Source organism: Ictidomys tridecemlineatus, chromosome 10, assembly GCF_052094955.1.
Source record: "Ictidomys tridecemlineatus isolate mIctTri1 chromosome 10, mIctTri1.hap1, whole genome shotgun sequence".
Taxonomy (NCBI): Eukaryota; Metazoa; Chordata; class Mammalia; order Rodentia; family Sciuridae; genus Ictidomys; species Ictidomys tridecemlineatus.
In genome coordinates, this window is record NC_135486.1 from 117,926,044 (window position 1) to 117,953,686 (window position 27,643).

The 27,643-nt window shown below is 50.8% G+C and overlaps 2 protein-coding genes across 6 annotated transcripts in view; one reads left to right on the top strand and one right to left on the bottom strand.

Moving 5' to 3' along the window:
• Mlxipl (MLX interacting protein like) overlaps positions 1 to 6,590 on the bottom strand; it is a 33,677-nt gene extending 27,087 nt beyond the window's left edge. Inside the window, exon 1 of one of the 2 annotated variants that reach the window (XM_040277605.2) lies at positions 6,429 to 6,590. The gene's annotated coding sequence lies outside the window, so the exon portion shown is untranslated. The remainder of the gene's footprint in view (positions 1 to 6,428) is intronic. The other variant, XM_040277607.2, reaches the window with a different exon arrangement.
• Positions 6,591 to 20,687: 14,097 nt separating this feature from the next.
• Positions 20,688 to 24,587, top strand: Vps37d (VPS37D subunit of ESCRT-I). Of its 4 annotated transcripts, none has more exons than XM_078023904.1 (4): positions 20,688 to 20,935; positions 22,202 to 22,373; positions 22,855 to 22,937; positions 23,511 to 24,587. In XM_078023904.1, the coding sequence occupies exons 1-4, from the start codon at positions 20,798 to 20,800 to the stop codon at positions 23,865 to 23,867; spliced, it is 750 nt and encodes a 249-aa protein (XP_077880030.1). In that variant the 5' UTR covers positions 20,688 to 20,797; the 3' UTR covers positions 23,868 to 24,587. The 4 variants fall into 4 exon arrangements, with proteins under 4 accessions (XP_077880030.1, XP_077880029.1, XP_040133533.1 ...); XM_078023903.1 differs by having other exon boundaries at positions 20,693 to 20,935; positions 23,505 to 24,587; XM_040277599.2 differs by lacking the exon at positions 20,688 to 20,935 and adding an exon at positions 21,356 to 21,623 and having other exon boundaries at positions 23,505 to 24,587.
• Positions 24,588 to 27,643: the final 3,056 nt, after the last annotated feature.

Here is a 27,643-nt window from a genome sequence, read left to right on the forward strand (position 1 = left end):
CTACACTTTTTGACTAATAAGGCTAAATAGTAGAGAAGATAGGGTGTTGGGGTGGATGGTGTGCAAGGCCCCGTGGAGGGGGAAACAGAGGTATGTGGCATGATGGGCAGTTATTTGCCAAGAACTTTTCCTTCTGCAGCACTTTGGTGGCTTCCTGGGCAGCCTTAAGACCTCATGCCAAGGCTGGGGTGTAATCAGTGGTAGAGCACTTGCCTAGGATGTGACAGACCTGGGTTCCATCAGGAACAAAAAAATTAAAAAATTACCCTATATGATTACATGACTGATGTACTCTATATTACGTACAACCAGAAGAATGAGAAGTTATACTCCATTTATGTTTGATGTGTCAAAATGCATTCAACTGTCATGTATAACTAATCAAAACAAATAAAAAATAAATAAATAAATAAAATAAAAGAGCCAGGCACAGTGGTGCGCGTCTATCATCCCAGCAGCAACTCAGAAGGCTGAGGCAGGAAGATCGCAAGTTAGAGGCCGGCCTCAGCAACTTAGTGTGACCTTGTCTCAAAATTAAAAATAAAAAGGGGCTGGGGATGTGGCTCAGTGGTAGAGCACCCTTGACTTCAATCCCAATACCAAAAAAAGAAAAAAAGAAAGAGAATGAAAAGCGCCTGTAATCCCAGCACATCTGGAGGCTGAAGCAGGAGGATCAGGAGTTCAAAGCCAGCCTGAGCAACTTAGCGAGACCCTGTCTCTAAATAAACTACAAAATAGGGCTGGGGATGAGGCTCAGTGGTCGAGTGCCCCTGACCTCAATGCCTGGTTCCTCCCCCTACCAAAAAAAAAAGTGTGGACATATAGGTACCTAGTGACACCTGGGTGGGATGATGAGTCACACAGACATTCTCTTTGTGAATTTCTACAGATGACAATGTTGTCTAATTCTTAGGTATTGCTTTTGAAATTGGGGTCTGTGTGCCAGTCACATCCTCGTTCTGAGGAGCCCAGGGTGGGCGGGAGGACGGGGACAGTGAGCTCTCCGCGTCATGGACACACAGGAAAAGGGGTGAACCTGAAGTGGCTGTTTCACCAAGACCAGCCATTATGCCACGTCTGTCAGTCTGCAAAGATGTCAGTGGCCACTGTATACCATAAATGATTTTAATCCACTTTTGTGTGTGTGTGTGTGTGTGTGTGTGTGTGTGTGTGTGTGTAGGTGGTACAGGGGTTGAACCAGGGGACACTCGATCACTGAGCCACATCCCCAGCCTTTTTTCCTTTTTACTTTGAGAGAGGGTCTCACTAAGTTGCTTCAGGTTTTGCAAAGTTGCTGAGGCTGGCCTTGAACCTACCATCCTCCTGCCTCAGCCTCCTGAGTCACACTTCTGACACCACCCATGTCAGAAGGAAGTCAGCTGGATGTCCTGCAATTCAACTCAATTCTGTCACTACCTTGAGTTAGCATCAGACCCCACAGGTGAAGGGCTCAGTCCATGTGGCTGCCCTAGCTCCAAAGGCTAGTCCCAAGCCTAGAATGTCACTGGTACTTCTGACTCCCTCCTGGGTACTGATCATCCACTCTATTTCTTACAGGACTCAGTCGAGCACTTTACTTACATTTACCAGTTTATTGTAGAGGATGGAACTCGGGACCCGCCACACGGAAAAGATGTGTGGGCAGAGGGTGGAGCACTACTCAGACCCTCTGTGTCCTCTCTGGGGGTCTCCAGCACGGGAGCTCCCTAACCCCGTGCTTAGGGGATCTTATGGAGGTGAAGGGGTGATAGATTGCACCACTGGCCACTGGTGATTGACAGCTTAGGTGTGATTTGTCTCCTAGACCCTGAATTCATGTAGGAACTTAGTCTCCAAAGTCACGGGTTAATGATGTGAAGAGGGTGGGAACTTGATCCAACCATGGTGTTTAGAAGCAGGTCTTTGGAAGTGATTAGGGTTAGATGAGGCCATTAGGGTGCAGCCTCCATGGCTGATTCCTAGTGGCTTTGTAAGAGGGACAGAGACCAGACACACAGACACAGGCACGGGTGGTCCCTGTGTCTTGCCGTGTGGTGCTGTGTACCACCTCAGGACCCTGCCAGCAGAAAGCCCATTACCAGAACTGAGGCAATGTGAGTGTCATTCCTTTGAATCTCCAAAACTCAAAAAAAAAAAAAAATTGGTGTTGGGGGATTGAATCCAGGGCCTTGCACATGTAGGCAAGTGCTCTACCACTGAGCTACATCCCATCCCCAGATCTTTTTATTTTGAGACAGGGTCTCACTAGGTTGCCCAGGTGGTGCTCAAACTTGAGCTCCTTCTGTCTCAGCCTCCATAGTAGCTGGGAATAGAGGGAGTGCCATCACAACCGGCAAAACCTCTTTTCTTTATAAAGTTAAGATGCCCTGGGTATTTTGTTATAGTAACAAAAAGCTGACTTATACAGGGATTGAACTCAACTTCCAGTCCCTCTGCCTTCCCCAGAGGTCAGACCAGATTCGTCCTGAAACTACCTGGGAACTTCAGGCCACTAACATTAGCACACATCCATCACCACTCTGGAGATTCCAAAGAACCAGAGACAAAGAGCCAGACTCCATTTCCCATTGTCCCCCTACCAGGCATTCCCATGGGCTGCCATGTGCTGTCTACCGGTTATCAGTGTAATCAATCCACCTAACCCCCTGTCACATGGCATGGAGTGTCCCCATTGTATACAGCTAGGCTCTGGGGACTGTTTGTATGTTTATTTACTTGTCTCTCTGGTACCTGTTAGATATGAGGACACTCATGGGTCGTATAGTTAATGAGTAAGTAGCACAGGTCTGATTTGGATCTGAATGCAGCTGATAGCAGAGCCCAAATGTGCCCTTCCATGGGGCTGCTGGGAGAAACCAAAGGATGACCTGTCCCTTTGGCATCCCCTTGCCAATATCACACATCAAGGAAGCCCACCCGAGATGGAGCTCAAGAGCAGATAAATACTATTTGGGGAGGGGGCAGCTGGCATGTGGACAGTGAAGGGCTGACAGATTCTTGGGAAAGTCAGCCTGGCCACCCAGCAGAAGGGGGCAAGGGCGACAGACTCAGGGTTCTCAGAGGGAGAAACTGGGGCTCGGACCATACAGCATGTGACCTCAGAGACCAAGCAGGGTGTCCTGCCCCCCAGCTTTGGGATTGGCACCAAAGGAAGAGAGAGAGAGACAGAGACACAGGGATCCAGGAGACGCAGAGCAGGCCCCAGAGGCCATGGTCCATTTTCTAGATGAGGAAACAGAGGCCCCTGGACAGGAGTGCCCAGCAGTGCAGCCTCGTTCTTTGGACCTAGATGACACTTCTGTGCTCCCCGGGGTGCCAGGGTGTGGTCTGCCCACAGTTGCCAGGAGTAAAGGAGGTGTCTCGTGGAGGTGAAATGACCGTCAAGGCTGTCCACATCCCAGACCTGGGGGGATGGCGTTCAGACAGCAACACCCAAGACAATGCCCCTCCCTCAAGGCCCCCTGCCCAGCAGCGTGGGGTACAGGACCTGGACTGTGGTGGCCATCAATGCTATACCATGTGACCTTGGTTCCTCTGTAGGAGGAAGGAAAGGGACAGTGAGCTCTGAGTGTTAAAATTCTCATCTCTATGATGTTCTTTCTGGCGCTGTGATGTCACATGTACTAAATGCAGTTGTTACAAAGATCAAATGAAATCGGGGCCAGTGATTCCTGATCTCTGTGGGTTTCCTTCCTCCTTCCCTCTTCCTCTCCAGCCCCAGCAGCTCCTCTTGCCTCATCAACATCTCCAAGTATGTTAAAAAAAAAACACAAAAAAAACAAAAAACAGATGCTGGCTGGGTGCAGTGGCGCACATCTGTAATCCCACTGACTCCCAAGGCTGAGGCAGGAGGCTATCAAGTTCAAGGCCAGCCTCAGCAAATTAGCGAGTCCTCCACAATTTAGGGAGACCCTGTCTCAAAAATAAATAAATAAATAAAAAGAGCTGAGGATGTAGCTCGGTGGTAAAACACCCCTGGGTTCAGTCCCCGGTACCAAAATAAATACATAAGTAAGTGAAGATAAAAATAAAGTGCTATAGAACACAGAAGATGAGGAGGCCACTTTCCCCAGGGAATGCAGGGAGAGAAGCAGGCAGGTAACAGCTTTTCCTCTGCCCAGAACCCCCGGCCTCCCCTTGCTGGATAGCCGGTCCTACACTGGTCCTAGGCCTGGGCTGATGGGAAAGGGGACCCTCGGGGGGCAGCTCTCTCACCCAGAGCCACCCAGCTATTGGGGCTAAGTGTGGGACCAGAGCTGGTATGACCCGCAGAGCCATGCAGGAGCAGGCCTGGGGACTCCCAGGGCAGGGCAGACATGACTGTCTCCCAATCTGCATATCTCAGAGTCAGTCAAGGAGGTGTGTCCCCTATTTATCAGGGCCAGGACCTGTCTGGGAATATTTTGTTCCTTCCTGCCCTGATGGGGTCCCCTTCTTCAAGGGGGGCTTAGCCAACCTCCAAGAGGAAAGGCAGGCAGGGGCTACCTTGCTTGAGTCTCAGGTGCGTGAAGGATGGGAGGGAGGTTGATGTGTGGGTGCAGACCATGCGGACGCTCACAAGCTGACCTATGAGACCAAGGGGCAGCCAACACAGCCCCCCATGCAGAGCATGCACTTGCCCACAGCTACTCCACCATGAAGTTACTGCTGAGCAGAGTGAGCCCCAGAAAGAGGACCGGCTGGCCAAAGTCATCTGGGGAATAAGTCAGAGGCAGCCTTGGGAGCAGACAGAGGTTTGGAATCAGGCGGCCTGGGTTTGAATCCCAGCTCTGCCACTTCTAGGCTGTGTGACCTTGAACCAGTGCTCCGACCTCTCTAGACCTCTGCTTCCTCATCCATAAAGGGAAGATAATATCTTCCCTCTCGAATTATCAGGAAGAAGGAAACACTGCCAGACCAGCCCGCACAGAGCATGAAAAACTTCAGATCCGCCCTCCCCCAGTTGGAAGAGATGTCCTGAGCCTGAGGCAGCCCCGGCCCGGGATGCTTTGCGCAGGAGCCCAAACCCTTTCTTTGGCCCTGACCAGGGTCACTCACTCCCTGAGCCATGTTGGGAAGGCCCCTCTCAACCTCCGACATCTCCAAGCCTGCCTTGAACCAACACAGCACCAGCACCAAGCCCTGGGCAGCCCCAGGGGAACCCAAGGAGGGGTCTGTCCCAAGAAAGTGGAGTGGCTGGGTAGGGGTGGTCCACGGGAGCTTCGAGGGCATGGCCCCTCCTGTTCTGCTCTGCAGTTTGCTAGATAGTGACACCTGCCCTCCACCTCACTCTCCTGCACACACCACCCCACCAGAGCCATCTGAATTTCAGTCACAGGATTCCAAGACTACGGTCGGGTACCTGACCCTGGTTCTCAGCTACCCTCCACACAGGTCCCATAATAGGCCCTGACCTGGGCTCTAAGCTGAGTCTTGGCCTGGGGTAGACTGTATTCTCAGGGAGGTTTAGGGGAACACCAGAGGGTCATTTTCTCAAGAGGAGGACATTTTAGTGGCCACAGCTCAGATCTCCATAGCAGGAACCTCCCTCTGCTTCTGGAAGCTTCCCTGACCTGAGGCTGAAGATCTGGGCCTCCTTGGAGTGGGCTTGAGGTTCCTGGACCCCCACTTGAGCTTCCCTGTGGACCTAGGAGCCTGGGCTGGAGATGGGAGAGGCCAGCTGCTGAGAATAGGCAAAGTCCTTGGGCAAGATGGCAGCCTGGTGAGATCCCCAGGCTTAGCTGTGATATCACCCAGAAGGACTAGAGGGACCCTGCTGGAGTAGGCTTCCCTGTCTTCCACAGCACCCTGGTGTCCCCATCTGCACTTGAGTGGCCCAGGGGCAAGCCTTGCACGTCACAGGGAAAGAGGCAGGCCCAGAGAAGGCCAGCAGAGTGCTTCCCCATGTGACCTTGGGGTCACATAGCCTGACACAGACAAGAACCCAGCGCTTCCATACCAGCCCAGCCTGACCACACCTGCCCCCTCCCCACCAGGTGGCCTCAGGAGGCACAAGGGTTGTTGGGAGCCAGAAGGAAGCCCTGGCCTTTCCAGGCCTGACCATTTAGCCCTCCTACCTGTCTGCAGACCTTGGTGGCCAGGAACCCACATGCCCCATCCTGACATCTGGCCCTTCCTTTTGCTTCCCAGGGCCCACAGTCAGCTCCAAGAACAGTCCCCCAGGTCACTGTCCAATCTTAGTCCAGCTCGGGACCCAGGAGGCATCCAGAAACCAGAGCCCCTGACCCTCTCTCTGCTCCTGGAAGGACCAACGTGAACTCCGGATTCTTGATCCAGCTTTCTCCCGGGAGTAGGAGCTGGCCTCCTTCTCCGTGGGCGCCGAGCGGAGGGAGGGGGACACACGACACCCCGCCGAGCCACCGAAGTGCCCTGCACAGTGGCAGGTACGGGACAGGATCCGACTCCGCTGGGGAGACGCTGGCACTCACCTGATCGCTACCGCGCACTCCCTGGACTCCGCGATCTGCAGGTGGCACCGGCCCGGACCCCTCTTCCCCGGGTCTCGGCGGGCTCGAGGGATGCTGCGGCGGCCGCTCCAGCGCCTTCCCCGCGCGGGCGGCAGAGGGCTCCGTGCGCTGCGTCGCCGACCCGGCTTTTACCCGCGGGTGTGGACGGGGCACTGCCGGTCCCCGCCCTCCCCGCTCCCGGCGTGTCCTTTGCCCCTTGATCCGGTGCCTCCTTCTCTCCTTAGCACGTGGGTGGCAGCCGCTCCGCCGACTGCAAGCCTGTGGGACAGTCCTGGCCCAGGCCGTGGGCTCCGGCGCCTGCCAATCCCCATCTGCCGCCGGCTCGTGCCCGCTCACCTTTAACCCTCCTCCCCGGGGGCTTGGTGCCTGGCCCCCAAAGCGAGCAGGGAGGAGCCCCCGGTGCCCAGTGGGCAGAGGAAGGGCCTGGGATGGGCCTCTGCCAGCTCCAGGAACCGCAGCCCCTTTGGGACCCCATCCCGATTACTGAACTCCCCTTTCTGAGCCCTCTTCCTCCACATTAAGTCCCTGGAAGCCCTCTGTTCTGCCTGAGAGGCCCGTCTCTCCGGGGACCCCTCTTTCTGATATCTTTCCCTTCCCAGAGTCCCCTGCCTCCAAACCCGCTCCCTGCAGACTTCCCCATGAGCCGCTGCCCCTGCACCTACCCTTCTCCTCAGGACACCCCTGTACACACTCAGTTCCTCCTGCCTCCAGTAGCCCTGGGACTCCTCCTGCTCCTGGGGCTCTGTCCTCCTGACCTACATTCATTCTACAAACACCTTGGCACACCCTTAGCATAGTAGTCCAAGGCGAGGACAGGGACAGGGACAGGGGCAGGTCCACAGTGGCCAGGTACTGGATTCAAAGCCAGTCATGAGGCATTGGGAGGGGATCAGGGCCTTAGCTCACCTGCCAGTTCTTGGGGTAGGGAGTGGGGCAGGCAGCAGTGGGCAGTCAGGGGTGGACAGAGGAGGAGCCTGAGCCTGTGCAATGATGGGGCAGGTCCTCTCGACCCTGGAGCATCCTTCCTGCTCTCCACTGATAGAGACAGCAGAGTTGGAGAGAGTCCTGCTAAGGACAATGCAGTTTCCTGCTGGTTACAGGAGGTGCCGGGCAGGGGGCTGGGGCAGGTAATACTGGAGGATTGGGCTGGGCCCAGAAGAGGCCCTGAGTTGTGCAGGATCCTGCTCACACCCTACATTCATGCTGCCCGCTGCTTCTTCTACCCTCTTTTCTGTCATCTGTCCATGACAGCCACCTCACATGATTTACTATGGGGTCTCAGTGCTGCTGCCTTGCCCAGACACCTGTCCATGCCAGGGCCAGGACCCAGAGAAGGGGATGCATGTTTGTGCACAAGCAGTCCTGGGGTACAGCCCTGCCCCTGCCTTTGACTGGCTCTGTAACTGGGTGAGGTCCTAATGCCATCTCCTAGGACCTCAGCCTCCCCGTACACACAAGTGGCAGATTTAGCAAACAAAAGCCCAAGATGCCCAGTTAAATTTCAATTTCAGATAAGTATTTTTGTATCAGGATGTCTCCTGAGATATTTGAGGTTTGTTTGTTTATACCGGAGATTGAACTCGGGGTGCTTAACCACTGAACCACACCCCCAGCCTGTTTTTGTATTTTATTTAGAGACAGAGTCTTGCTGAGTTGCTCAGGGCCTTGCTAAGTTGCTGAGGCTGGCTTTGAATTCACGATCCTCCTGCCTCAGCCTCCCCAGCTGCTGGGATTACAGGTATGTACCACCATGCCCGGCTGGGGTATATTTATATTAAAAGATTATTCATAATGCATATCTAACACCCAAACACCCAAACTTAGGACTGGGGATGTAGCTCAGTAGGAAAGTGCTTATCTATCATACATGAGGACCTGGGTTCAATCCCCAGTACTGCAAAAGCAAACAAACTCTCAGATGTAACTGGACATCTTGAATTGACAATACTCCCGTGAAATAGAGGAGGCGGGAAGTTTAGACAGGACGTTCTCCCTCAGGACCCCTCTAAGCTCCAGCTACCTCCTGGGACACCCTCAGGTGGACCTGGAAATGGTTCAGAAAGCTGTGCCTTCCTTGCAGAGGAAGGGGCAAGCAAGGTGAAGATGGGTGGATGGCTGTCATCATTGGGGCCCCACACACAGAGAGGAGGCAGAGAAGTGTCTAGAAGGAACCCAATCCTGGCTTGCTTCCGGAGGAGGAAGGTTTTCATGGTGACTTGGATGCTGGGGAAGAAGGGAGGAGGGGTTAGATGGCTTCTGGTGATACTTAATGGAAGCTGGGGGAGGTGGAGGGTCTCCTCCTGTTGGGAAGAGTCCTGAAGATCAACAAAAAGGATCAGAAAAGATTCTCCAGAGTCCTGCCAGCCTGTCTCTTCAACTGAACACAAGACTGCGCTGCTGAGAGACATTTGCTAAGGACTCACCACCTGCCGGGGCCCTTCCCCACCTTCCAAACCCTTCAGATGAGTTCATTCATCAACTCATTTTGTTCTGGTATCCCAGATGTGGAACCCACGAAAACTTAAAATGAGCAACAAATGTACAAATATACAAATATGTACTTAGGGTAACTTGGAAATAATTGTTATGTTGTTAGGGGTCTGTTTTCCCCCTTTGGTACCAGGGATTGAACCCAGGGGTGTTCTACCACTGAGCCATATCCCCAGCCCTTTGTATTTTCTTTTATTTTGAGACAGGCTCTTGCCAAGTTGCTGAGGCTGCCCTCCAATTTAGCAATACTCCTAACTCAGCTCCCGAATTGCTGGGATTACGGGGGTGGCCTGGCGTAGAAAGGTCTGTTTTGTTTTGGTTTTGATTTTGTTTTTGTTTTTGTGGAAAAGGAATAGGTAAATGACAGGAGCCTTTAAAACCATTTTAAAATTCATTGTAAAGATGGCAGAAACTCTACTGCAAAAGTTACTTCCACTATATGTTCAACTGGATAAAATATTAAGTACGTAACCAATATGTAATATAAGAAGCACATTCATGAAAGCATTTCCTAGAACTGTTTTCATTTTATTTTGAGGAGTTCTCTGTATTTCCAATATCAGATACTATATTGTCCCAGTGTCCTATTTATAGGACAATCTGTATCTTCCTTCTTATTGATAATAAAGGATATCTGAACTCGGTCTGGATTGTGATCTCCAACCTATTTTAAGGCACTTGTGTCAATTTCATTGAAATATTTGCAGAATTGAAAACTTGGGACTTCATCAGTTAATCCCTCCAACAGCTGGAAGAGATGTGTTTTCTCCCCAGTTTACAGATGAGGAAACTGAGGCTTAGGGAGGTTAGGCAACTCGCCTAAATTCTTACAGGTCTGGGTGTCCTGGCTCCATTCTGGCCATGATCTTGTGCTGTCCCTGCACCAAGGGGACCTCTCATGGTCCAGGGGGACAGGTGAGTCTTAAGTGATGCCAGAACAGTTGGGGCGAGGATCAGGGCTCCCGTGGAATGAGCCAGGAAGGGAGGACCATTCTCCCTGGGCGGGAGGGGAGGTGCACGCTAGCCTGGTCAGGGTGGATGGGTCCTTGGGCAGCTTTCAGCTTTAGGAGAAGACCTTGAGAAAAGGGGCATTAGGTGGAGGATGTTCTGAGCAAAGATGGAAGAGGGGAGAAAATGCTGCGCAGGACCCGGACAGGTCAGGAGTCTGGCTTGGCTGGGGGGTGGGGCTTTTCAAGTTTGAGAAAGGGCTGGGGGGGGGGAGAACTGCGGAAGGACACAGGACCCTCCTGATTGACTGGGTCAGTAAAGAGGGGTGCACTGCAGGGGAATGTCCAGGGACCCTCAGGGGGGTGGGAGCCTCAGCCCTGGGGTGCCTGGGGCTACCTAAGCTGAGCCAGCAGCATGACACCCACTGGGTGGACCACACGGAGGACCCCTGGAACTTAAGACACGTATTTTGCGATACTTCTAGCGTCGGTTTCTACAAAGGTCTAGAATCTCTATTAACTCTGAATCTTGAGCAAAATATCAAGGACAAGTCCACTGAATTGCATAAAGAGGATTTCGGGACCGGGGAGGAACGCAGATCCCTACCTCATACCGTATCCAAAAATCTACTTGAAATGGACGCACGACCAAAGTGTAAGAGCTAAAGATATAAAACTCTTCAAAGCAACCATGAGTCTTTGTGATCATGGTTAGGAAATGGTTTTGGGGAAGGTCGGGAGTGTGAAGGTATCAGGGAAGGCTTTCTTGGTTTGAGCTGGAGCACCCGGAAGGAAGCTGACCTCCTAAACCAAACAAAGGGGGAGAGGGAGACTCTGGGCATAGGTAAGGTCATCCCGAGCCTCTGACAAGGCAGATGGCGAAACCCCCTGGAAGCTGAGCGTGCTGGCTATGGGCTCATTCTGCCTGTATCATGCCTCCTGTGTGTGCCTGGCTTCACGCTGGGAGAATATGATCATCATGTGGTGAAAAAAAAAATGCTCCTTCAACAAAAGGATGGCCTTCATTTTTTACAGGTGTAAAACCAAAAGAGATACAAAAACTGGGATGGACCTAGATGGCCAATGATGCACCGATGAATTGATAAAGAAAATGCATATGTACCTAGAGGAATCTTGCTCAGCCATGAAGAAGAATGGAATTTGGTCATTTGTGGCAACACAGTCTAACCTGGAGGATGTGAGGTTAAGTGAAATGCCAGGCACAGAAAGGCAGATATGGCATGTGCTCCCTTATATGTGAAAGCTCAAAGTTGGTCTTAGAGAAAGAGAGAGTAGGATGATGGTTATTATCTGGGCATGGTGGCACACACCTGTAATCCTAGCAAATTGGGAGGCTGAGACAGGAGGATGGCAGGTTCGAGGCCAGCCTCAGCAACTTTGTGAGAGCCTGTCTCCAAATAAAAAATAAAAAGGGCTGGGGATGTGGCTCAGTGGTAGAGTGAACCCTCAGTGCTAGAATGGGAAAAAAAAAAGAAGAGGTATAACTTCTAGGGTTCTATTGTAATTAGAATGATGGTAGACAACAGTTACTTGTATATTTCAAAATAGCTAAAAGAGAGGATTTTGAATGTTCTGAACACAAAGAAATAGTAAATGTTTGAGGTGATGGATTCACCAATTACCCTGATCTGCTCATTACACATTGTACACAAGTATTGAAAATACCACACTGTACTCCAAAAATATGTACAATTTTGTGTCATTTAAAATTTAAAATGTTTTTAAACAACCACAAATAGGCAGTGTATTGTTAGTGTACGTATAATAAGGAAAAGGACCTATACCTCTGTTAGAATGGCTAAAATTTTAAAAAAATGTTGAGTAGTTGGGCATGGTGTACATGCCTGTAATCCCAGCTACACTGGAGGCTGAGGCAGGAGGATAGCAAGTTCAAGGGCAGCCTCAGCAACTTAGCGAGGCCCTAAGTAACTCAGTGAGACGCTCTCACAAAATAAAAAGTTAGAAGGGATAGAGGTTTAGCTCAGTGGTAGAGTGTTCCTGGTTTCAACCCCCAGTATGAAAACCAAACCAAAACAAAGACTTGTATATAACTGTCCACAGCAGCTTTATTTATTTTCCTAACTGAGAACAATTGAAATATCCATCAACAGGTGAAGGGATCAACCAATTGTGGTATGTCTGCCCAGTGAAATACTACTACGCTGTAACAAAAAGGAAAAACTGTTGCTAGATGCAATGATTTGGGAAAATGAAAAAATAATTCTGTGTTGAATACACTGTATGATCTCATTTACACAACATTCTGGAGACTGCAGAGCAGCCCACGGTGACAAAAAGCAGATCAGAGATGCTATCTGAGGAGGGAGTTGAGGGGGAGGGAGAAGGGACTGAAGAAGGGATTATAAGGGGACACATAGACACCTTGGGGGATGATGGAGATGCTCCTTAATTTTGGAGGTGGTTTTATGGGAGTATAACTTTGCCCAAACTCTTCAGATTGTACACATTATATTGTGCATCCACTGAACCTCAGTAAAGCTATTCTTAAAAAGCAAGGGAATCATCATTCCCAAATTCAGGAGTGTGGTTATGGTAAGGGCACAGCCTTGGACAGAGGCACCTAGTAGGTGTGAATTATTGTTGAGGTTTCAGTTATGCAGCTGGGTAGTGGTTCCACTGGTATTCATTATAGATTAATAAATACATAAATAAGTTTTTGTAGTGTGGGGATTGAACCCAGGGGCACTCTACCAACTGAGCCACATCCCCTCCCCTTTTTATATTTTATTTAGAAACAGAGTCTCACTAAGTTGCTTAGAGTCTCACTAAGTTCCTTAGAGCGTCTCTAAGCTGCTGAGGTTGGCCTTGAACTTGCAATCCTCCTGCCTCAGCCTCCTGAGTTGCTGGGATTAAAAGCGGGCGCCACCATGCCCAGTTGATACATGAATAAATTAAATAAAAGTAGGAACATATGGATCAAAGATGAGAATGTATTAAAATACATGCACACACTCTGAATTGGGATTGATCTATTTCTGTGTACCAAGGTTCAGATTTTAAAAAGAGGTGTGTGCTGGGACAACTGGATTTCTACATGCAAAAGTATGGAGTTGGATCCCTACCTCACACCAGATAACTCAGAATGGATTCATGACTGGAGTGTAAGAGCTAAAGATCTAAAACTCTTGGGCTGGGGATGTGGCTCAAGCGGTAGCGCGCTCGCCTGGTATGCGTGCGGCCCGGGTTCGATCCTCAGCACCACATACAAACAGGGATGTTGTGTCCACCGAAAACTAAAAAAATAAATATTAAAAAAAGAGAAAAGACTACTTAAAAAAATCTAAAACTCTTCAAAGTAAAGGTGAATCTTTGTGATCTTGAATTAGGAAATGGTTTCTTAGGCACGATGCCAAAGCACAGACCACAAAAGAAAAAAAATAGATAAATTTGGCAATCAAAATAATAGTAAAATAAGGGGCTGGGATTGTGGCTCAGTGGTAGAGCGCTCACCTAGTACGGTTAAGACACAGGTTCGGTCCTCAGCACCACATAAAAATAAAGGCATTGTGTTGTGTCCATCTACACCTAAAAAATAAATATTAAAAAATAATAATAGTAAAATAATAAAAAAATTAAAATGTATGTACTTCAAAGGATGGACACTATTAAGAAAATAAAAAGACAACCTACAGAATGGGAAAAAATTGTAAATCATATATTTGATAAAAGACTAGTGTCCGGAGATATAAACCATTTTTACAACTCAATGGTAAGAACCCCCAAAATGTCCAATTGAAAAATAAGCAAAGGGTCTGAATAAACACTACACCAAAGAAGGCGTAAAATTGGCCAGTGTTATAGATTTTTTTGGGGAGGTACCAGGGGTTGAACTCAGGGGCACTCCAGCACTGAGCCACATCCCCAGCCCTGTTTTATTTTATTTAGAGACAGGGTCTCACTGTGTTGCTTAGCAGCTCGATGTTGCTGAGGCTGGCTTTGAACTTGTGATCCTCCTGCCTCAGCCTCCCAAGCCTCTGGGATTACAGGTGTGCCAGACCAGTGTTATAATTTTGATCCAGAAGGTCCTTCAAAGTCTCATGTACACAGAGGTGGCACTTTCAGGCAATGGCTGGACCATGAGCACTCTGACCATTGACAGCTGATGGGACTACTGGGGTGGGACCCATTTGGAGGAGGTGGGTCACTGGGGACATGCCCTGGAAAGGTTTATTTTATTTGATTTTTTGGTACTGGGGATTGAACCCAGGGGTACTCAACCACTCGTCACATCACCAGCCCCTTTTTTGTATTTTATTTAGAGACAAGGTGTTGCTAATTTGCATAAGGCCTTGTTTTTTCTGAGGCTGGTTTCGAACTCACGATCCTCCTGCCTCAGCCTCCCTGCCATACCCGGCCCCTTCTCCTCCTCTCTGCTTCCAGGATGCTCTGAGCCAAGCAGGTTCCTCCACATTGCCCTTCTGCCATGTTGTTCTACCTCACCTCAGGCCCAAAGAAATGCAGCCAGCTGACCATGGACTCAAACCTCTGAAACTGTGAGCCAAAGTAAACATTTTGTTATTTTGGTTGCAGTGACAAAAAATTGACTAACCCAGCCAATAAGCCCCTGGCTGCTTGATATCATCAGTCATCAGAAAAATGCAAATCAAATCACGAGGTCCCACTTTGCTCCTATTAGGGTGGCTCTTTAAGACAAGACAGTAAGTGTTGGCAGAGAAATGGGAACTCTCTGATGTCAATAGGGCATGTATCATATGATGCAGTAGCTTTGAAAAATACTGGTCTTTCCTAAAAAAAAATAAACATTAAATTATCATATAATTGTCATATACCCAAGGGAAATAAAAAAATATGTCACACAAAATCTCGTATGAAGATGTTCACAGCAACTTTATTTCTAATAACCAGAAGTGGAAACCACCCTCATGTTCATCAACAATTGAGTGGATGAATAACTGTGGTATATACATAACATGGAATATTATTAAGCCTTAAGAAGGAGAGACGGGGGCCGTGGTTGTAGCTCAGTGGTAGAGCGCTCGCCTAGCATGCGTGAGGCACTGGGTTCGATCCCTGGCACCACATAGAAATAAACAAATAAAATAAAGGTATTATGTCCATCTACAACTAAAAAATATATTTTTCAAAAAAAAGGAGAGACAGGCAATAGAATAATACTCAGCCTTAAAAAGGAAGAAAATCCTGACCTGCACTGAGCTGTGGGAATCTTAAAGGTATTGCACACCAAGTACCATATGAGTCCATTAACTTGAGTTTCCTTGAATAGTCAAATTCAGAGACTGGAATTTGGTGGTTGCTTGAGGCTGGGAAGATGGGAAAGTTCTGGAAGCTGATGGTGTTAATGGTTGGGCAACAGCATGAATTCACTTAATGCCACTAAACTGTACATTTAAAAATGGATAAGATAACCAGGCATGGTAGGCACATGCCTGTTATCCCAGCAGCTCTGGAGGTTGAGACAGGAGGATCAGAAGTTCAATGCCAGCCTCAGCGACTTAGTGGGACCCTGTCTTATAATAAAAAATAAAAAGGGTTGGGGATGTGGCTCAGTGGTAAGGTGCCCTTAGGTTCAATCCCTGGTATGAAAAAAAAAATCAAAATCCAAAAATGGATAAAATAGTAAATTTTGTTATATATTTACCACAGTGAGAAAATAAAAATAAATCTTATACCGGAAGTGACTGCTGATGGCTACAGGGCTTCTTTTGGGAGTGATGAAAATGTTCTAAAATTAATTGTTCCAATGGTCGCACCCTTCTACAAATAAACAAAAACCCATTGATTTGTACAATTTAAGTTGTTGAATTGTATGACATGTGGATTATAGCTCAACAAAGCTTTCCTTCTTCTCCTTCTCCTTCTCCTTCGGAAGAAAAGAATAGATCCCCAGAGAACAATGCACTTAAAAACTGAACCGAGTGGCGGAATCCTGTGGACAAGATCTGCTTTGCAACTTTGCATGGTGGACCCCTGGCAATCGCAGGCAAATAGTAGGTACTTCATAAGAGAAAAGCTGAGGGAAATTCCCAGGACAAACACATTCCTGCTGCTTTTATCTAATATATATGTATATATATATAATATATAAATATATATAGTATGTATCTAATATATATTTAATATATATCTTATATATCAAATGTATACATATTATATATAAATATATCTACATATGGTAGTTGTAGATGGACACAATATCTTTATTTTATTTATTTACTTATTTTTAATATTTATTTTTTTGTCGAGTTGGACACAATACCTTTATTTATTTATTTTTTATGTGGTACTGAGGATTGAACCCAGGGCCTCGAATGTGCTAGGCAAGCGCTCTACCACTCAGCCACAACCCCAGACCATTATATATTTATTTTTATGCAGTGCTTCACCTGTGCCAGGCAAACACTCTACCACCAAGCCCCAACCCCAGCCCTTCTGCTGCTGTTAATGGAATAATAAGTGCCAGATATCATGCTCATCCTCATCTGATCTCCCACTCACCCATTTTTCAGGAGATATCCTTGAGGCTCCGGCAATGACAGATTTTCTCTTGATCATAGACAGGAAGTGGCAAAGCTCAGAAGGGGACCCAAATCTGCCAGGCTTCAAAGCTGAGATCTAAAAACAGACCCTCAAAAATTCTTAAATTTGTATAAAAACTTTCAGACTTACCAAAAGGCATAATATAGTATGCACCTGGGGGCTGGGGATGTGGCTCAAGTGGTAGCGCGCTCGCCTGGTATGCGTACGACCCGGGTTCGATCCTCAGCACCACATACCAACAAAGATGTTGTGTCCGCCGAGAACTGGAGAATGGATATTAAAAATTCTCTCTCTCTCTCTCTCTCTCTCTCAGTCTCTCTCTCTCTCTCCCTCCTCTCTCACTCTCTCTTAAAAAAAAATATAGTATGCACCTGTGTATGTACCCTCACTCAGCTTAAGAGATCAAATGAAGGCCTGGAGTTGTGGTTCAGTGGTACTTACCTAGCACGTGCAAGGTCCTGGGTTCGATCCTCAGCACCACATAAAAATAAATAAATAAAATAAAGTTATTTATTTTATTTAAAAATAAATAGATAAAATAAAGTTATTTGTTTTATTTAAAAATAAATAACTTTATTTTATTTTATTTTTTAAAAAAGAGAGAGATCAAATCAACCTCAGACTGGGGATGTAGTTCAGAGGTAGAGCATTTGCCTAGTGTGCACAAGACCCTAGGGTCAGTCCTCAGCACTGGGAAAAAAGAAATTAAAAAGTGAGGGAGAGAGAAAGAGAGATCAAACCATCCTTGCCATGAAATCTCCAGCATCTACTGCCCTCCCTACCACCAATTCCATATCCCTTCCACTGGGTAGCTGTGCTCTTGAATTTGATGTTTATTGTTGCTACTTTTTTACTCTGTACTTATTTGCAAAAAAAAATGTAGTTTTGCCTATCCCTAAACTTTATATAAAAAGTAGTATCCTATAGAATACCAGGGATTCCAGGGACACTTAACCACCAAGCCACATCCCCAGCCCTTTTTATTTTTTATTTTGAGACAGGCTCTTGCTAAGTTTCTTAGAGCTGTGCCAAATTGTTGAGACTGAATTTCAACTTGTGATCCTTCTGCCTCAGCCTCCAGAGCCACTTGGATTACAGGCACTTGCTAAGCAGCTTCCAGATTTTTTGTAATTACAAATACTGCCACTGGGAACATTCTGTCCAATTGTCTCATTCCAAGGGAGCAAGAATTCCTAGGAGTTAGTATTTCTTTTCTATTGCTTTTGTTACAAATCACCATCAAACCTGCAGCTTAAAATGACACAAATTGATTATCCTGCACTTCTGGATGTCAGGATTCCAAAATGGGTTTTGGCAGAAACTGAGGCACAGGCAGTCTTCCCCTCTTGGAGTCTCCAGGAGAGCATCTATTTCCTTGCTCTCTCCAGCTTTTAGATGATTGTGATCTATGGCTTCCTCTTCAAAGCCAGTAATGTAACATCTTCAGATTTCTCTCTGCTGCCATTGTCATATCTCCTTCTCCCATTCAGACCCTCCTGCCTCCCTCTTGTGACTACATGATCCAGGATCATCTCCCCATCTCCAGATCCTTAAGTCAGAGGCATCTGCGAAGGCCCTTTTGCAATGTAAGGTCCCATATTCACAGGTTCCAGGGAGTTTCTTTGGACAAGGGCATTATTCTGTCTAATATAGAGAGAAATAGCTGGGGAGGGGGTGGCACAAGCCTCTTTGAATTTCTTGTTTGTCAAACTGCTCTCCAAAGCCAGCCGATGCTCTCTCCCACAAGTCCTGCTTAGGTATGCTGGGTGTTCCTGTCCTCACCATCACTGGATAGTATCTGATTTTTTAATTTTTTCCAGCTTGATAGATATGAAATGCCTGGTTTCTGGTAGATGTTTAGCAAAAAAAAAAAAAAGGCGATCAATAATTTGGCATGTGAAAAAGAATACTGACAGGAAGTAAGGAGTGGATGACCTTGGCTAGAGAAAAGCCCCTGGCATGGTGGGAGTGAGGTTCAAGGCGATTGAATCAAGTAATGGGGTGGTGGGGGTGGGGCAGAAAGTGGAGAGCAGAGTGGGAACTTGAAAAATATCCATGGGGAGGTGAGAGGGAGGTGTAATTCTAAAGGCAGAAATTAAGGGTGGAAGAGAGAACAGAAGACGTTAATGACAGAGCGTGCCAGGCACCTTACAGGGCTCAGGGGGAGGTGAAACTCAATGGAGGTGAGACTCCAGGGAGGCATTTGGAAGGAAGAGAGCTGCCTCTTCTGGAGGCGGGAGGGAAGCAGGGCCCTGGGCAGATGCTAGGAATGTCCAAAGAGATGAAGCAGGACCTGGGACAGGCTTCTCCTTACTGAGCAGTGGAGCTAGCTACTGAGCTGGGGAGGAGAGGACTGGGGGTCTGAAGAGCATGGGGAAAGGCTCACAAGCAAGGCTCTGGGGCTCTGGGCCTCACAAGAGGAGGAAGGTCCCATCTTCAGATCTTTTTTTTTTTAATATTTATTTTTTAGGTGTAGATGGACACAACACAATGCCTTTATTTTTATGTGGTGCTGAGGATCAAACCCAGGTCCTGCCTGTGCTAGGCAAGCGCTCTACCGCTCTACCGCTGAGCCACAATCCCAGCCCCACCTTCAGATCTTACCTTGACCTCCTAGGAGGAAGGAGGCTGACAGCCCAGGGTGTGAGAGGCCAAGGGAGGCCAGGGAAGGCACAGTGTCTAGGAGATCCCTGAAAACTCATTGGAGACAGTGGGCTCCTGTTCCCTGGTTTATGGAATTCTCTGGTTCCATTATTTTCTCCTTAACCTTCAGAACTCCTATTCATCCTTTGAAACCCAGCTCAGATGTCCACTGCTCTGATGAAACTTTCTGATTATCCTGGTTTCACTTGTATTTTCGGAGCAAGCGGTGAAGTGGAACAAGCTCACTCATTGAGGTTTGATTTAATATAAGTAACTTAATCTCTGAGCTTCTATTTCCTGAGATGGGGAATGTCAATGACCAAGCCCACTTTTTTTTAATGCTATTTTTTAAATATTTTTTTGAGAATTCTAATATTTATTTTTTTTTAGTTTTTGGTGGACACAACATCTTTGTATGTGGTGCTGAGGATCAAACCCGGGCCGCACGCATGCCAGGCAAGCACGCTACCGTTTGAGCCACATCCCCAGCCCTTTTTAAATATTTTTTAAAGTTGTCGAAGGACCTTTATAAAAAATATATATGTGTGTGTGTGTGTGTGTGTGTGTGTGTGTATCTCTATCTATCTATCTATCTAGTTGTGGCTGGCACAACACCTTTATTTATTTATTTATTTATTTATTTTAATGTGGTGCTGAGGATCCAACCCAGGACCTCGCCTGTGCGCTAGCGCTCTACCTCTGAGCCACAACTCCAGCCCCATGGATCTTTATTTTATTTGTTTATATGCAGTGTTGAGACTTGAACCCAGTGCCTCACACATGCTAGGCAAGTGCTCTACCACTGAGCTATATCCCAGCCCTGACAAGCCCACTCGTAAAGATGGGAATTGGAAGCCAATGTGTACTGACACCTGCCACTCTATCTTTACTAGAGTAAGCTGAGTGGGAATGTGATTGCCTTAATCGGACAGCTCCCTGAGGGCAGGGACAATGTCCTCACAGCGTGTATAATTCAGTGCCCTGCACAGACAGGCATCTTGTGCTCTCTGGATCCTGCACAAAAGGCAAGAACTGGGATTGTCTATCATTCGCCTGTAATGGGACTTCAGGGAGCTGACATCATCTCTGAGATGTTTCCTCATCTCCAAGGTAACAGTAACTCATATTGGGTACCAAGTCACCTACTACCGGTAAGGCATTCAACATCTGCGATCTGGAATGCTCCCTGTGTATCACCGTCCCATTTCACAGAAGAGCAAACTGAGGCTCGGGGAAGGCGAGTGACCTGTCCAAGTTGGCAGCAGAGCTGGAGCTCCTGGCCACCTGCCGAACTCAAATTCGTGCAAATCCAAAGGGTAAATGAGAAAGAGCCTTGCAAATTGTACACACGCACTAGGGGGGACGGTCCACCCCTCCAGGTGAATGGTGGCGGGGCGATGGGGTGCGCTGAGAGGCCCTCCGCACCGCAGCCGACATTCAGCCTCTGGGCGGGTTCTGGGGTGCGCGCCGCGCTGCGTGGCCGGGGCTGCCAGGGGTGCGGCCCGCCCCCTCCCTGCCCCACCCCCAGCCCGGCGGCGCGGCCCCTTTAAGAGCAGGCGGGGCGCCCCCTGGCGGCGGAGCGGCGCGCGCGGCCGGAGCCGGAGCGGATCCCGGAGCCGGAGCGGAGCCGGGGCGGAGCGGGCCGAGCGGGCCGAGCCAGCAGCCGAGCTGGGGGCGCGGGCGGGCGGCATGTACCGGGCCCGGGCGGCGCGGGCGGGGCCGGAGCCCGGCAGCCCGGGGCGCTTTGGGATCCTCAGCACCGGGCAGCTGCGGGACCTGCTCCAGGATGAGCCCAAGCTGGACCGGATCGTGCGGCTCAGCAGGAAGGTAGCGCGGGGGGCGCGGGGGCGGGGGGCCGGGCCGCGGCCTGCCGGACCTGCGACCACCGCGGCAGCGCGGGCCGGGCCGGGCCGCCGGGGCGCGGCGCCGGGCACGTCCGATGGGCCCCGCGGGGCTGCCCGGGGAGGGGGCGCCCGGCCGGGCGGGCGGGCGGGGCGCGGGACCGGGAGGCGCCTTGCGCCCGGGGCGGCCGCGAGGCGGGTCCTCCGGCGGATGCTCGGGAGGTGTGTTCCGGGGGGTAGGGGCGGCCGTGTCGGGGCCCCGCTCGCGCGTCCGCGCTCCGCAGGGCCGGAGAGGGGAGGCGCCTTCCGCGGGGCGAACTCGGGGCCTGTCTGGCACCCGGGGCTCCGCCGGGGGCTGCGCCGTCTGGGCGCGGGAGGGGGCTTTGTGTCTGCCGCGGGGGAGGGGGGGGCTGCCGAGCGCGGGCCGCGCGTTCCGGAGGCCACCGGAGGAGAAAGTTGTCTGTTTCACGGGCGATAGGCCCGGGCTGGGTGTCCGCGGGGGCAGGAGGCAGACAGGAGGGGCAGGTGCATCCTACAGGGGACAGATGGAGGGGAGTGCGTTCCCCAGGGGCAGGCGGGGAGGCTCGGCCCTCCCAGACTTCTCCAGGGCCGGGGGCCGCCTTCTGCCAGCCCAGAGCAGGAAGCAGGTGCTGGGGATCTGGGAGGAAAAGGGGGTGTGTATGCGCGGGGGCGTGGGATTCCACTGGAGGGCAGGGGAGGGGTGTGAAGGGAAGAGAGGGTGACCTGACTTGGGGGCTGCCAAGGGACAGGGTGCAGACAGCACTCTGGAGAGTCAGCCCTGGGGTGGGAGTGTTTTCAGCACAAACACCTGAGGAGGAAGCAGACAAAGGCCTGGAATAGGAGCGAAGCTGCCCATGCATGGAAAATGGGACAGAAGAGGGAGGGGAACTCCTCAGGGACCCGAGCAGACATATTAATTGAAAAATTAAAAATTAACTAACATTTGTAGAGGCCTTCATAGTTTTGTTCACTTAAGTCTCACAATGACCCCATAAGACGGGTGTTTTGAACTCGCTTTGTAGAAGAGGAAACTGAGGTCCAAAGAGGAGCTCAAGGCAAAACTGAGTCCCTGCCACCGCACTCCTTCCACCTGTTGGGCTTGCAGCCCTGAAGGTTGGGGCCTTGCCAGTGCCTTCAGCTTGGCCCACAGGCACTACTATGGCCCAGGATGGCAGCAAGGTGAGCCTGGGCAGACTCCCGGGGGCCCCTCTTAGCTCTTCTCTGCTGGCAGTTCCAGGGCCTGCAGCTGGAGCGGGAGGCATGCTTGGCCTCCAACTACGCCCTGGCCAAGGAGAACCTGGCCTTGCGGCCCCGCCTGGAGATGGGCCGAGCAGCCCTGGCCATCAAGTACCAGGAGCTTCGAGAGGTGGCTGAGAACTGTGCTGACAAGCTGCAGCGACTTGGTGAGGGGACATCTGGAAGGACTGCCTGGGGTGGGGGAGCAGTTGGCCTTCTGGCTAGTTGACCAGAGCATGTAGTAGGCTCTGAAGGGTGGGACTCGGGCAGACCTACTCCTTGGCACATCTGAGGGGTGCTATTCCTAGCCTTCTGGAAAATGGAGTTGGGGAAGGGGCTCTAGGTGGGTGGACCTGGCTTGGAGAGGCTGAGTGTGGTCCCAGGAAATGGGAGAATTGGGTCCAATACCCAAGTGCCCCCTGGGTGTTCTGGGAGTCAAAGTCACTGCTTTCCCTTCTTCACTGAACTGGGGGCAGAATCTTATTGGGGAGGGACCCACAAGGTAATCACATGGGCACTGTGCAAATGAGGAATCTAAGGCTCCAGAGAGGAATGGGCAGTGTGGAATCATAGTCAGTGGGAGAGTCGGCCCTTGGGGCTCTGGCTTGTCCATCCTAGCTGGTCACTGTGTCCCTCTGTGACCCTCAGAGGAGAGCATGCATCGCTGGAGCCCTCACTGTGCGCTGGGCTGGCTACAGGCTGAGCTGGAAGAGGCTGAGCAGGAGGCGGAGGTGAGGGGAGGTGGCTGGGCCTGCATGGGGACTAGAGGGAGACCCATCCTATCCACTCTGGTCTCATTACATCGAAGACTTGGGAACTCCTTCCCTGGGAAGCCTGCCCTGAGTGCCTGCCATAGCCCATTGTGGCTGTCTGTACTGCTCCAACCCTGGATAGAATGGCTCACTGTCTCCACCTATGACTTTTGCTCTTGATCCCTTGTGAATGTCTCAGAGAAGTGGAGTTGGGAGGGGTCTACGGGAGACCTGAGTGGACTTGGTGCTAGGCTGGGAGTGTGGAACCCCATGAGGTGAAGGACACAGGGGAAGAGGACCCTGCTTGAGTTCTCTTGATGAGACACCTGTATGTCCCCACCTCTGATCCTGCCTCAGCTCTGACCTGGCAGGTCTGGTGATGACATCCTCATTTTGGAAGTAAGGAGGGCATTTATCCCTGGTCACTCAGCAAGTCAGGCTGGTCCAGACTAGAACGCAGGGGCCCTTGTTCCCAGCAGTGGTCGCCATGGGGAGGGACTCTATCCCTGGCCATGCTTCTCCCAAGCCTTCTCTCCCTCTGCCCAGGAGCAGATGGAGCAGTTGCTGCTGGGGGAGCAGAGCCTGGAGGCCTTCCTGCCGGCCTTCCAGCGCGGCCGGGCCCTGGCGCACCTGAGGCGGACACAGGCTGAGAAGCTGCAAGAGCTGCTGCGGCGACGGGAGCGGTCTGCCCAGCCAGCCCCCACTGCAGCCGCGGACCCCCCCAAGCCCTTCCCCGCTGCAGCTGTCCTGCCCACTGGGGCTGCCCGGGGGCCACCATCAGTGCCCCGGAGCCTGCCCCCCTTGGACTCCCGCCCAGTGCCACCACTCAAGGGCTCCCCTGGGTGCCCTCTTGGCCCAGCCCCTCTACTGAGCCCTCGGCCCTCTCAGCCAGAGCCCCCCCACCGGTAGGATCCAGGCTGTGGCCCCCCAGTGGGGGGCCTAGACAAACTTGATTCGTGGCTCCTCCTCCTCCCCCACTGCCTGGGTGGGGGGAGGGGCAGGCCCCTCCCCCTGGCCTCAGGCAGGCCCTGGCCCTGGAGGCTGAGCTGGGGAGGAGGGTCACCCCAAGAGGCCCAGAGAGGGCTTGGGTAGGGTGGGCAGGGTGCTGGGCCTCGGGCGATGAGGAAACTCTGCCTTTCTTGTCTCCCTGGCTGGGGTCTCTGGGGTGACAGGCCAGCCCCATGGAAGAACTTCACTTACCTACAGGGCCTGGGGCCTGGGGCCAGGACGGTACCGCTTCCCCTCGGGGCCTGTCTCACTCTGCCACTCCACTGGGTGTGTGCAACGCCAAGGCCAACAGGAGTGTTTCCATCAGGTCTTGAGCCTACTTTTCCCCCAGTTCTGGGACCCACCACCTAGGAGCCAGGTGGTCAAGGCCCCAGCTGCGGGGCAGGGACACCACAGCCCTGGGGCTGCTATGTGCCCTGCACCTGCTCCAGACCCTGGGGCAAGATAGGCTAGGGCTCTGACCTGTGCCAGTGAGAGCAGGCCACCCCAGGAAAGACCATTCTGTATTTTTCTGTCCCTGTCTCCTTAGAATGGAACCTTTTTGAGGGCAGGTCCTTGTCTTTGTATGTTCTGTCCCCAGCCCCGCTTCCTAGGGGCCGTCAATAAATGTGATGATGCGGATGACGCGCTGCCAGACTCCTCTCTGCTCCCTTGGCCAGCCATTCTGTGGGTGCAGCCTCCACAGTTCAGCCTCTGGGCCGCCTCCTCTTGAGATGCCCTCCCTTCCTCTCTACCCACCCAAAGCCCAGCGTCCTGCAGGTCCAGCACTGCTGCTGCCTCTTCTGAGAAGCCTCCTCTGGTCACCAACCTGTGAAAGCCCTTCCTAAATCTTATCTCCTAGCACTTCTGGCCAGAAGCACATTTTGCTCCACGGCGGCCTCCAGTTGCTCCACCTGTACGCGCTTTCTTTTCAGGGGTCTCTTGTAAGCCCAGTCAGGATGGCACCTGCTCCTTCTGGCCTGCCAGATGACCACCTCTCTGGGCGATGGAGTGTCTGTGGGACAGAAGGGCTTTGTCTTCAGCCAGGTGGAGACTAGAGGTCAACTTGGCTGATGAGTGTGGGCAAAAAGATGGGTGAGCAGGAACATGCCCTGGCTCAACCTGGGTCCCGGCTAAGGAAAGGAATGATGTTCAGGGAGGTGTGGAAGTGCTTGTAGGCACAGGGGACTGTCAGAGTGCCATAGAAGCTTGCAAAGTTGGCCTGGTCTGGTTCGTGAGAGTAAGAATTGCACCATCTTGAATGAGGGAGGTCTTGGGTTGGCTCTGTATCCCACTGAAGTTTGACACTAAAAGATAGAGATCCCAAAAGGGCACCTTTGGAGGAATAAGGACTGGAAGGAGTGGAACTAAGTCCCAGGAGGTATCTGTTGAGAAACACACGTGTGTGGTGTTTAGCTTTGGCATTTCTAAAGGACTGTCCCCTGTGGTACCAGTCAAAGGAGACCAATGGAAGCAGACCACGCTCGGTCAAGGCCCTGAGTGCTGCGCTCACATGGAGGCGTCACAGTGCCTGATGGGCCTTTAGAGATTAGGCAACAGCTGGAGGAGCAGGCCCATGTGAGCTTGAGAGAGCCCTCTGGGCCAGTCACTTGCCCCTAGTAGGGGTACAGTTAAAACCATGAGTGCCCACTCAAGACACCTTGTCCCACCCTGGCCTCATTGCTCCATTGCTGAGATGACAGCGACTCATCAATGAGGGAAACCTTCATTCTTGTCTCAGCTGGGACAGGTTGGGCCTCTCTTGCCCTGGAATCCATTCCTCGTCCCAGCTTCCAGGAGTTTTGATTTTATAGGAGAGATGGAGCTGAGGTTGGGCATGACCAATCTTTTCTCTGCTATCGTGACTTAGAGAATGGCCTCTAGAGGCAGCATCTAGTCTGAAGAGGGCAGGTGAACAGCAAAGGAAAGACCCAGGTAAGAGTGGGACTGGGGAGGGAGAAGAGTGATACCATGGGAACCAGATGCGGTCCTTCCAAAGGCCATGTACACACCTCACCTTCCAGCAAGAGCTCAGACCCACCTGAAAAGGGAGTGAGGCCTTTCAGTGTTCAGCTCAAGCCTGGTCAAGACCTGAGGTAGGTGGGGATGCAGTGGGCTTCCTGGGTGGGCCAAGGGAGAGGTGAGTTGGATGGCTAAAAAACTTCAGGAAGCCCCTGGCTTGAAGGCACATGGAGTATTCTGGAATATTCTGGAAGAGGTCAGGCAGTCTGGGCCTTTCCTCCTTTCTAAGACTTTCTGCTTTCAGGTTCTAAGGCCCCAGGGAATGATCCTGACTATGATCCTCTGTGAAAAACTACAAACTTGAGGGACTACATCAAGATCCTTTTATAGACACTACTGCTTTTATAAACCAAACCAAAAATACCCCCAAATAACAAATCTCCTACCCTTTGAGATAAACACAAAATTCTTGTTTCTCAGAAAGTCTTACATATGCCTCCTGGTTTGGGAACCACTGGCTTCCCATCATTTTCTAGGCTTTCTCTCTTGTCCAGAGATGGACCATCAAGGCTCACTGAGCTATGCAGGCCTGAGCCACTGGCCTTGCAGAGCCCTGGCTATAGGCTCACCCCAACCTTCCAGACAAGAGGTTGCTGAATGGTTTCTAAAAGGGACAAGCTGGTTGGTTTCCCCTCTGGGAAAGAGGGGAAAGACATTTCTGTGCTCTGGGGACATGGTGCAAGTGTGTGGATGGAGGCCTTGTGTACCTCACCTCTTCCAGCTGGTGGGCATGCAGCAGCCTGGGAAGCAGTGTTCATCTAGGAGTGAGTGGCTGTTAACTTGGCTTCTCCCACAGTGCCCAGGAAGTTAAGTCAGCTAAATGGTGGCAGATATTCTCATTTTTAAGAGGTTAGCAGTCTATTTTTGCAAAAATCTCCCAAGTTTTGAATGTTGGTTTAAGATATTTTAGGACACATCCCAGCCAAACAGGTTAGTTGCGGCCCATGAACCACAAATCTGTCTGCCCCAAGTCTTCTGAAATAGGCCTTCTTGTGTCTAATGCATCCCCTCCTTGGACTGAGGGTGTGGATGCTAAAGGGGCAAAGGTAGGGTGAGCGGGAGGTCAACCAGCCTCAAGATTAGCCGCAGGATCCCAGGTCTGAGATATGGCAATTGGAGATATGTCTAGAGTCACAGGACCAAGTGACCTCAGGACAGCCAGTGAGAGATGAACCCCCATATGGGCTACCTGCTGTGATGAGAGCATTCTTGGCAATGCAAGGTCAGAAGGTCCACATACCTTAACAGAGGGACACTCAGCTGCTCTGCACAAATCTCTCGGGGCTGTAAGCTGCATCCCAGAGCTGAGCTGGGGGGCAGGAGAGGCAGGTTCTCTGCCATGCTCTTGTGCATGGGCAGATGGCAGTATGTGACTTAATCACAGGCAGATGAATTGAGAGTATGCAAAGGCCAGGTTAGAGCCCATATTTTTGTGCACTAACTTCAAGAGCATGGATGGGGGTGGGGATGTAACTCAGTGGTAAAGTACATGCCCAGGGTCAGGTGTGAGGCCCTGGGTTCAATCCATAGCACTTTAAAAGAGGGGGTGTGAGGGCTGGGGATGTGGCTCAAGCGGTAGCGCACTCACCTGGCATGCGTGCCACCCGGGTTCGAGCCTCAGCACCACATACAAACAAAGATGTTGTGTCCGCCAAAAAACTAAAAAAATAAATATT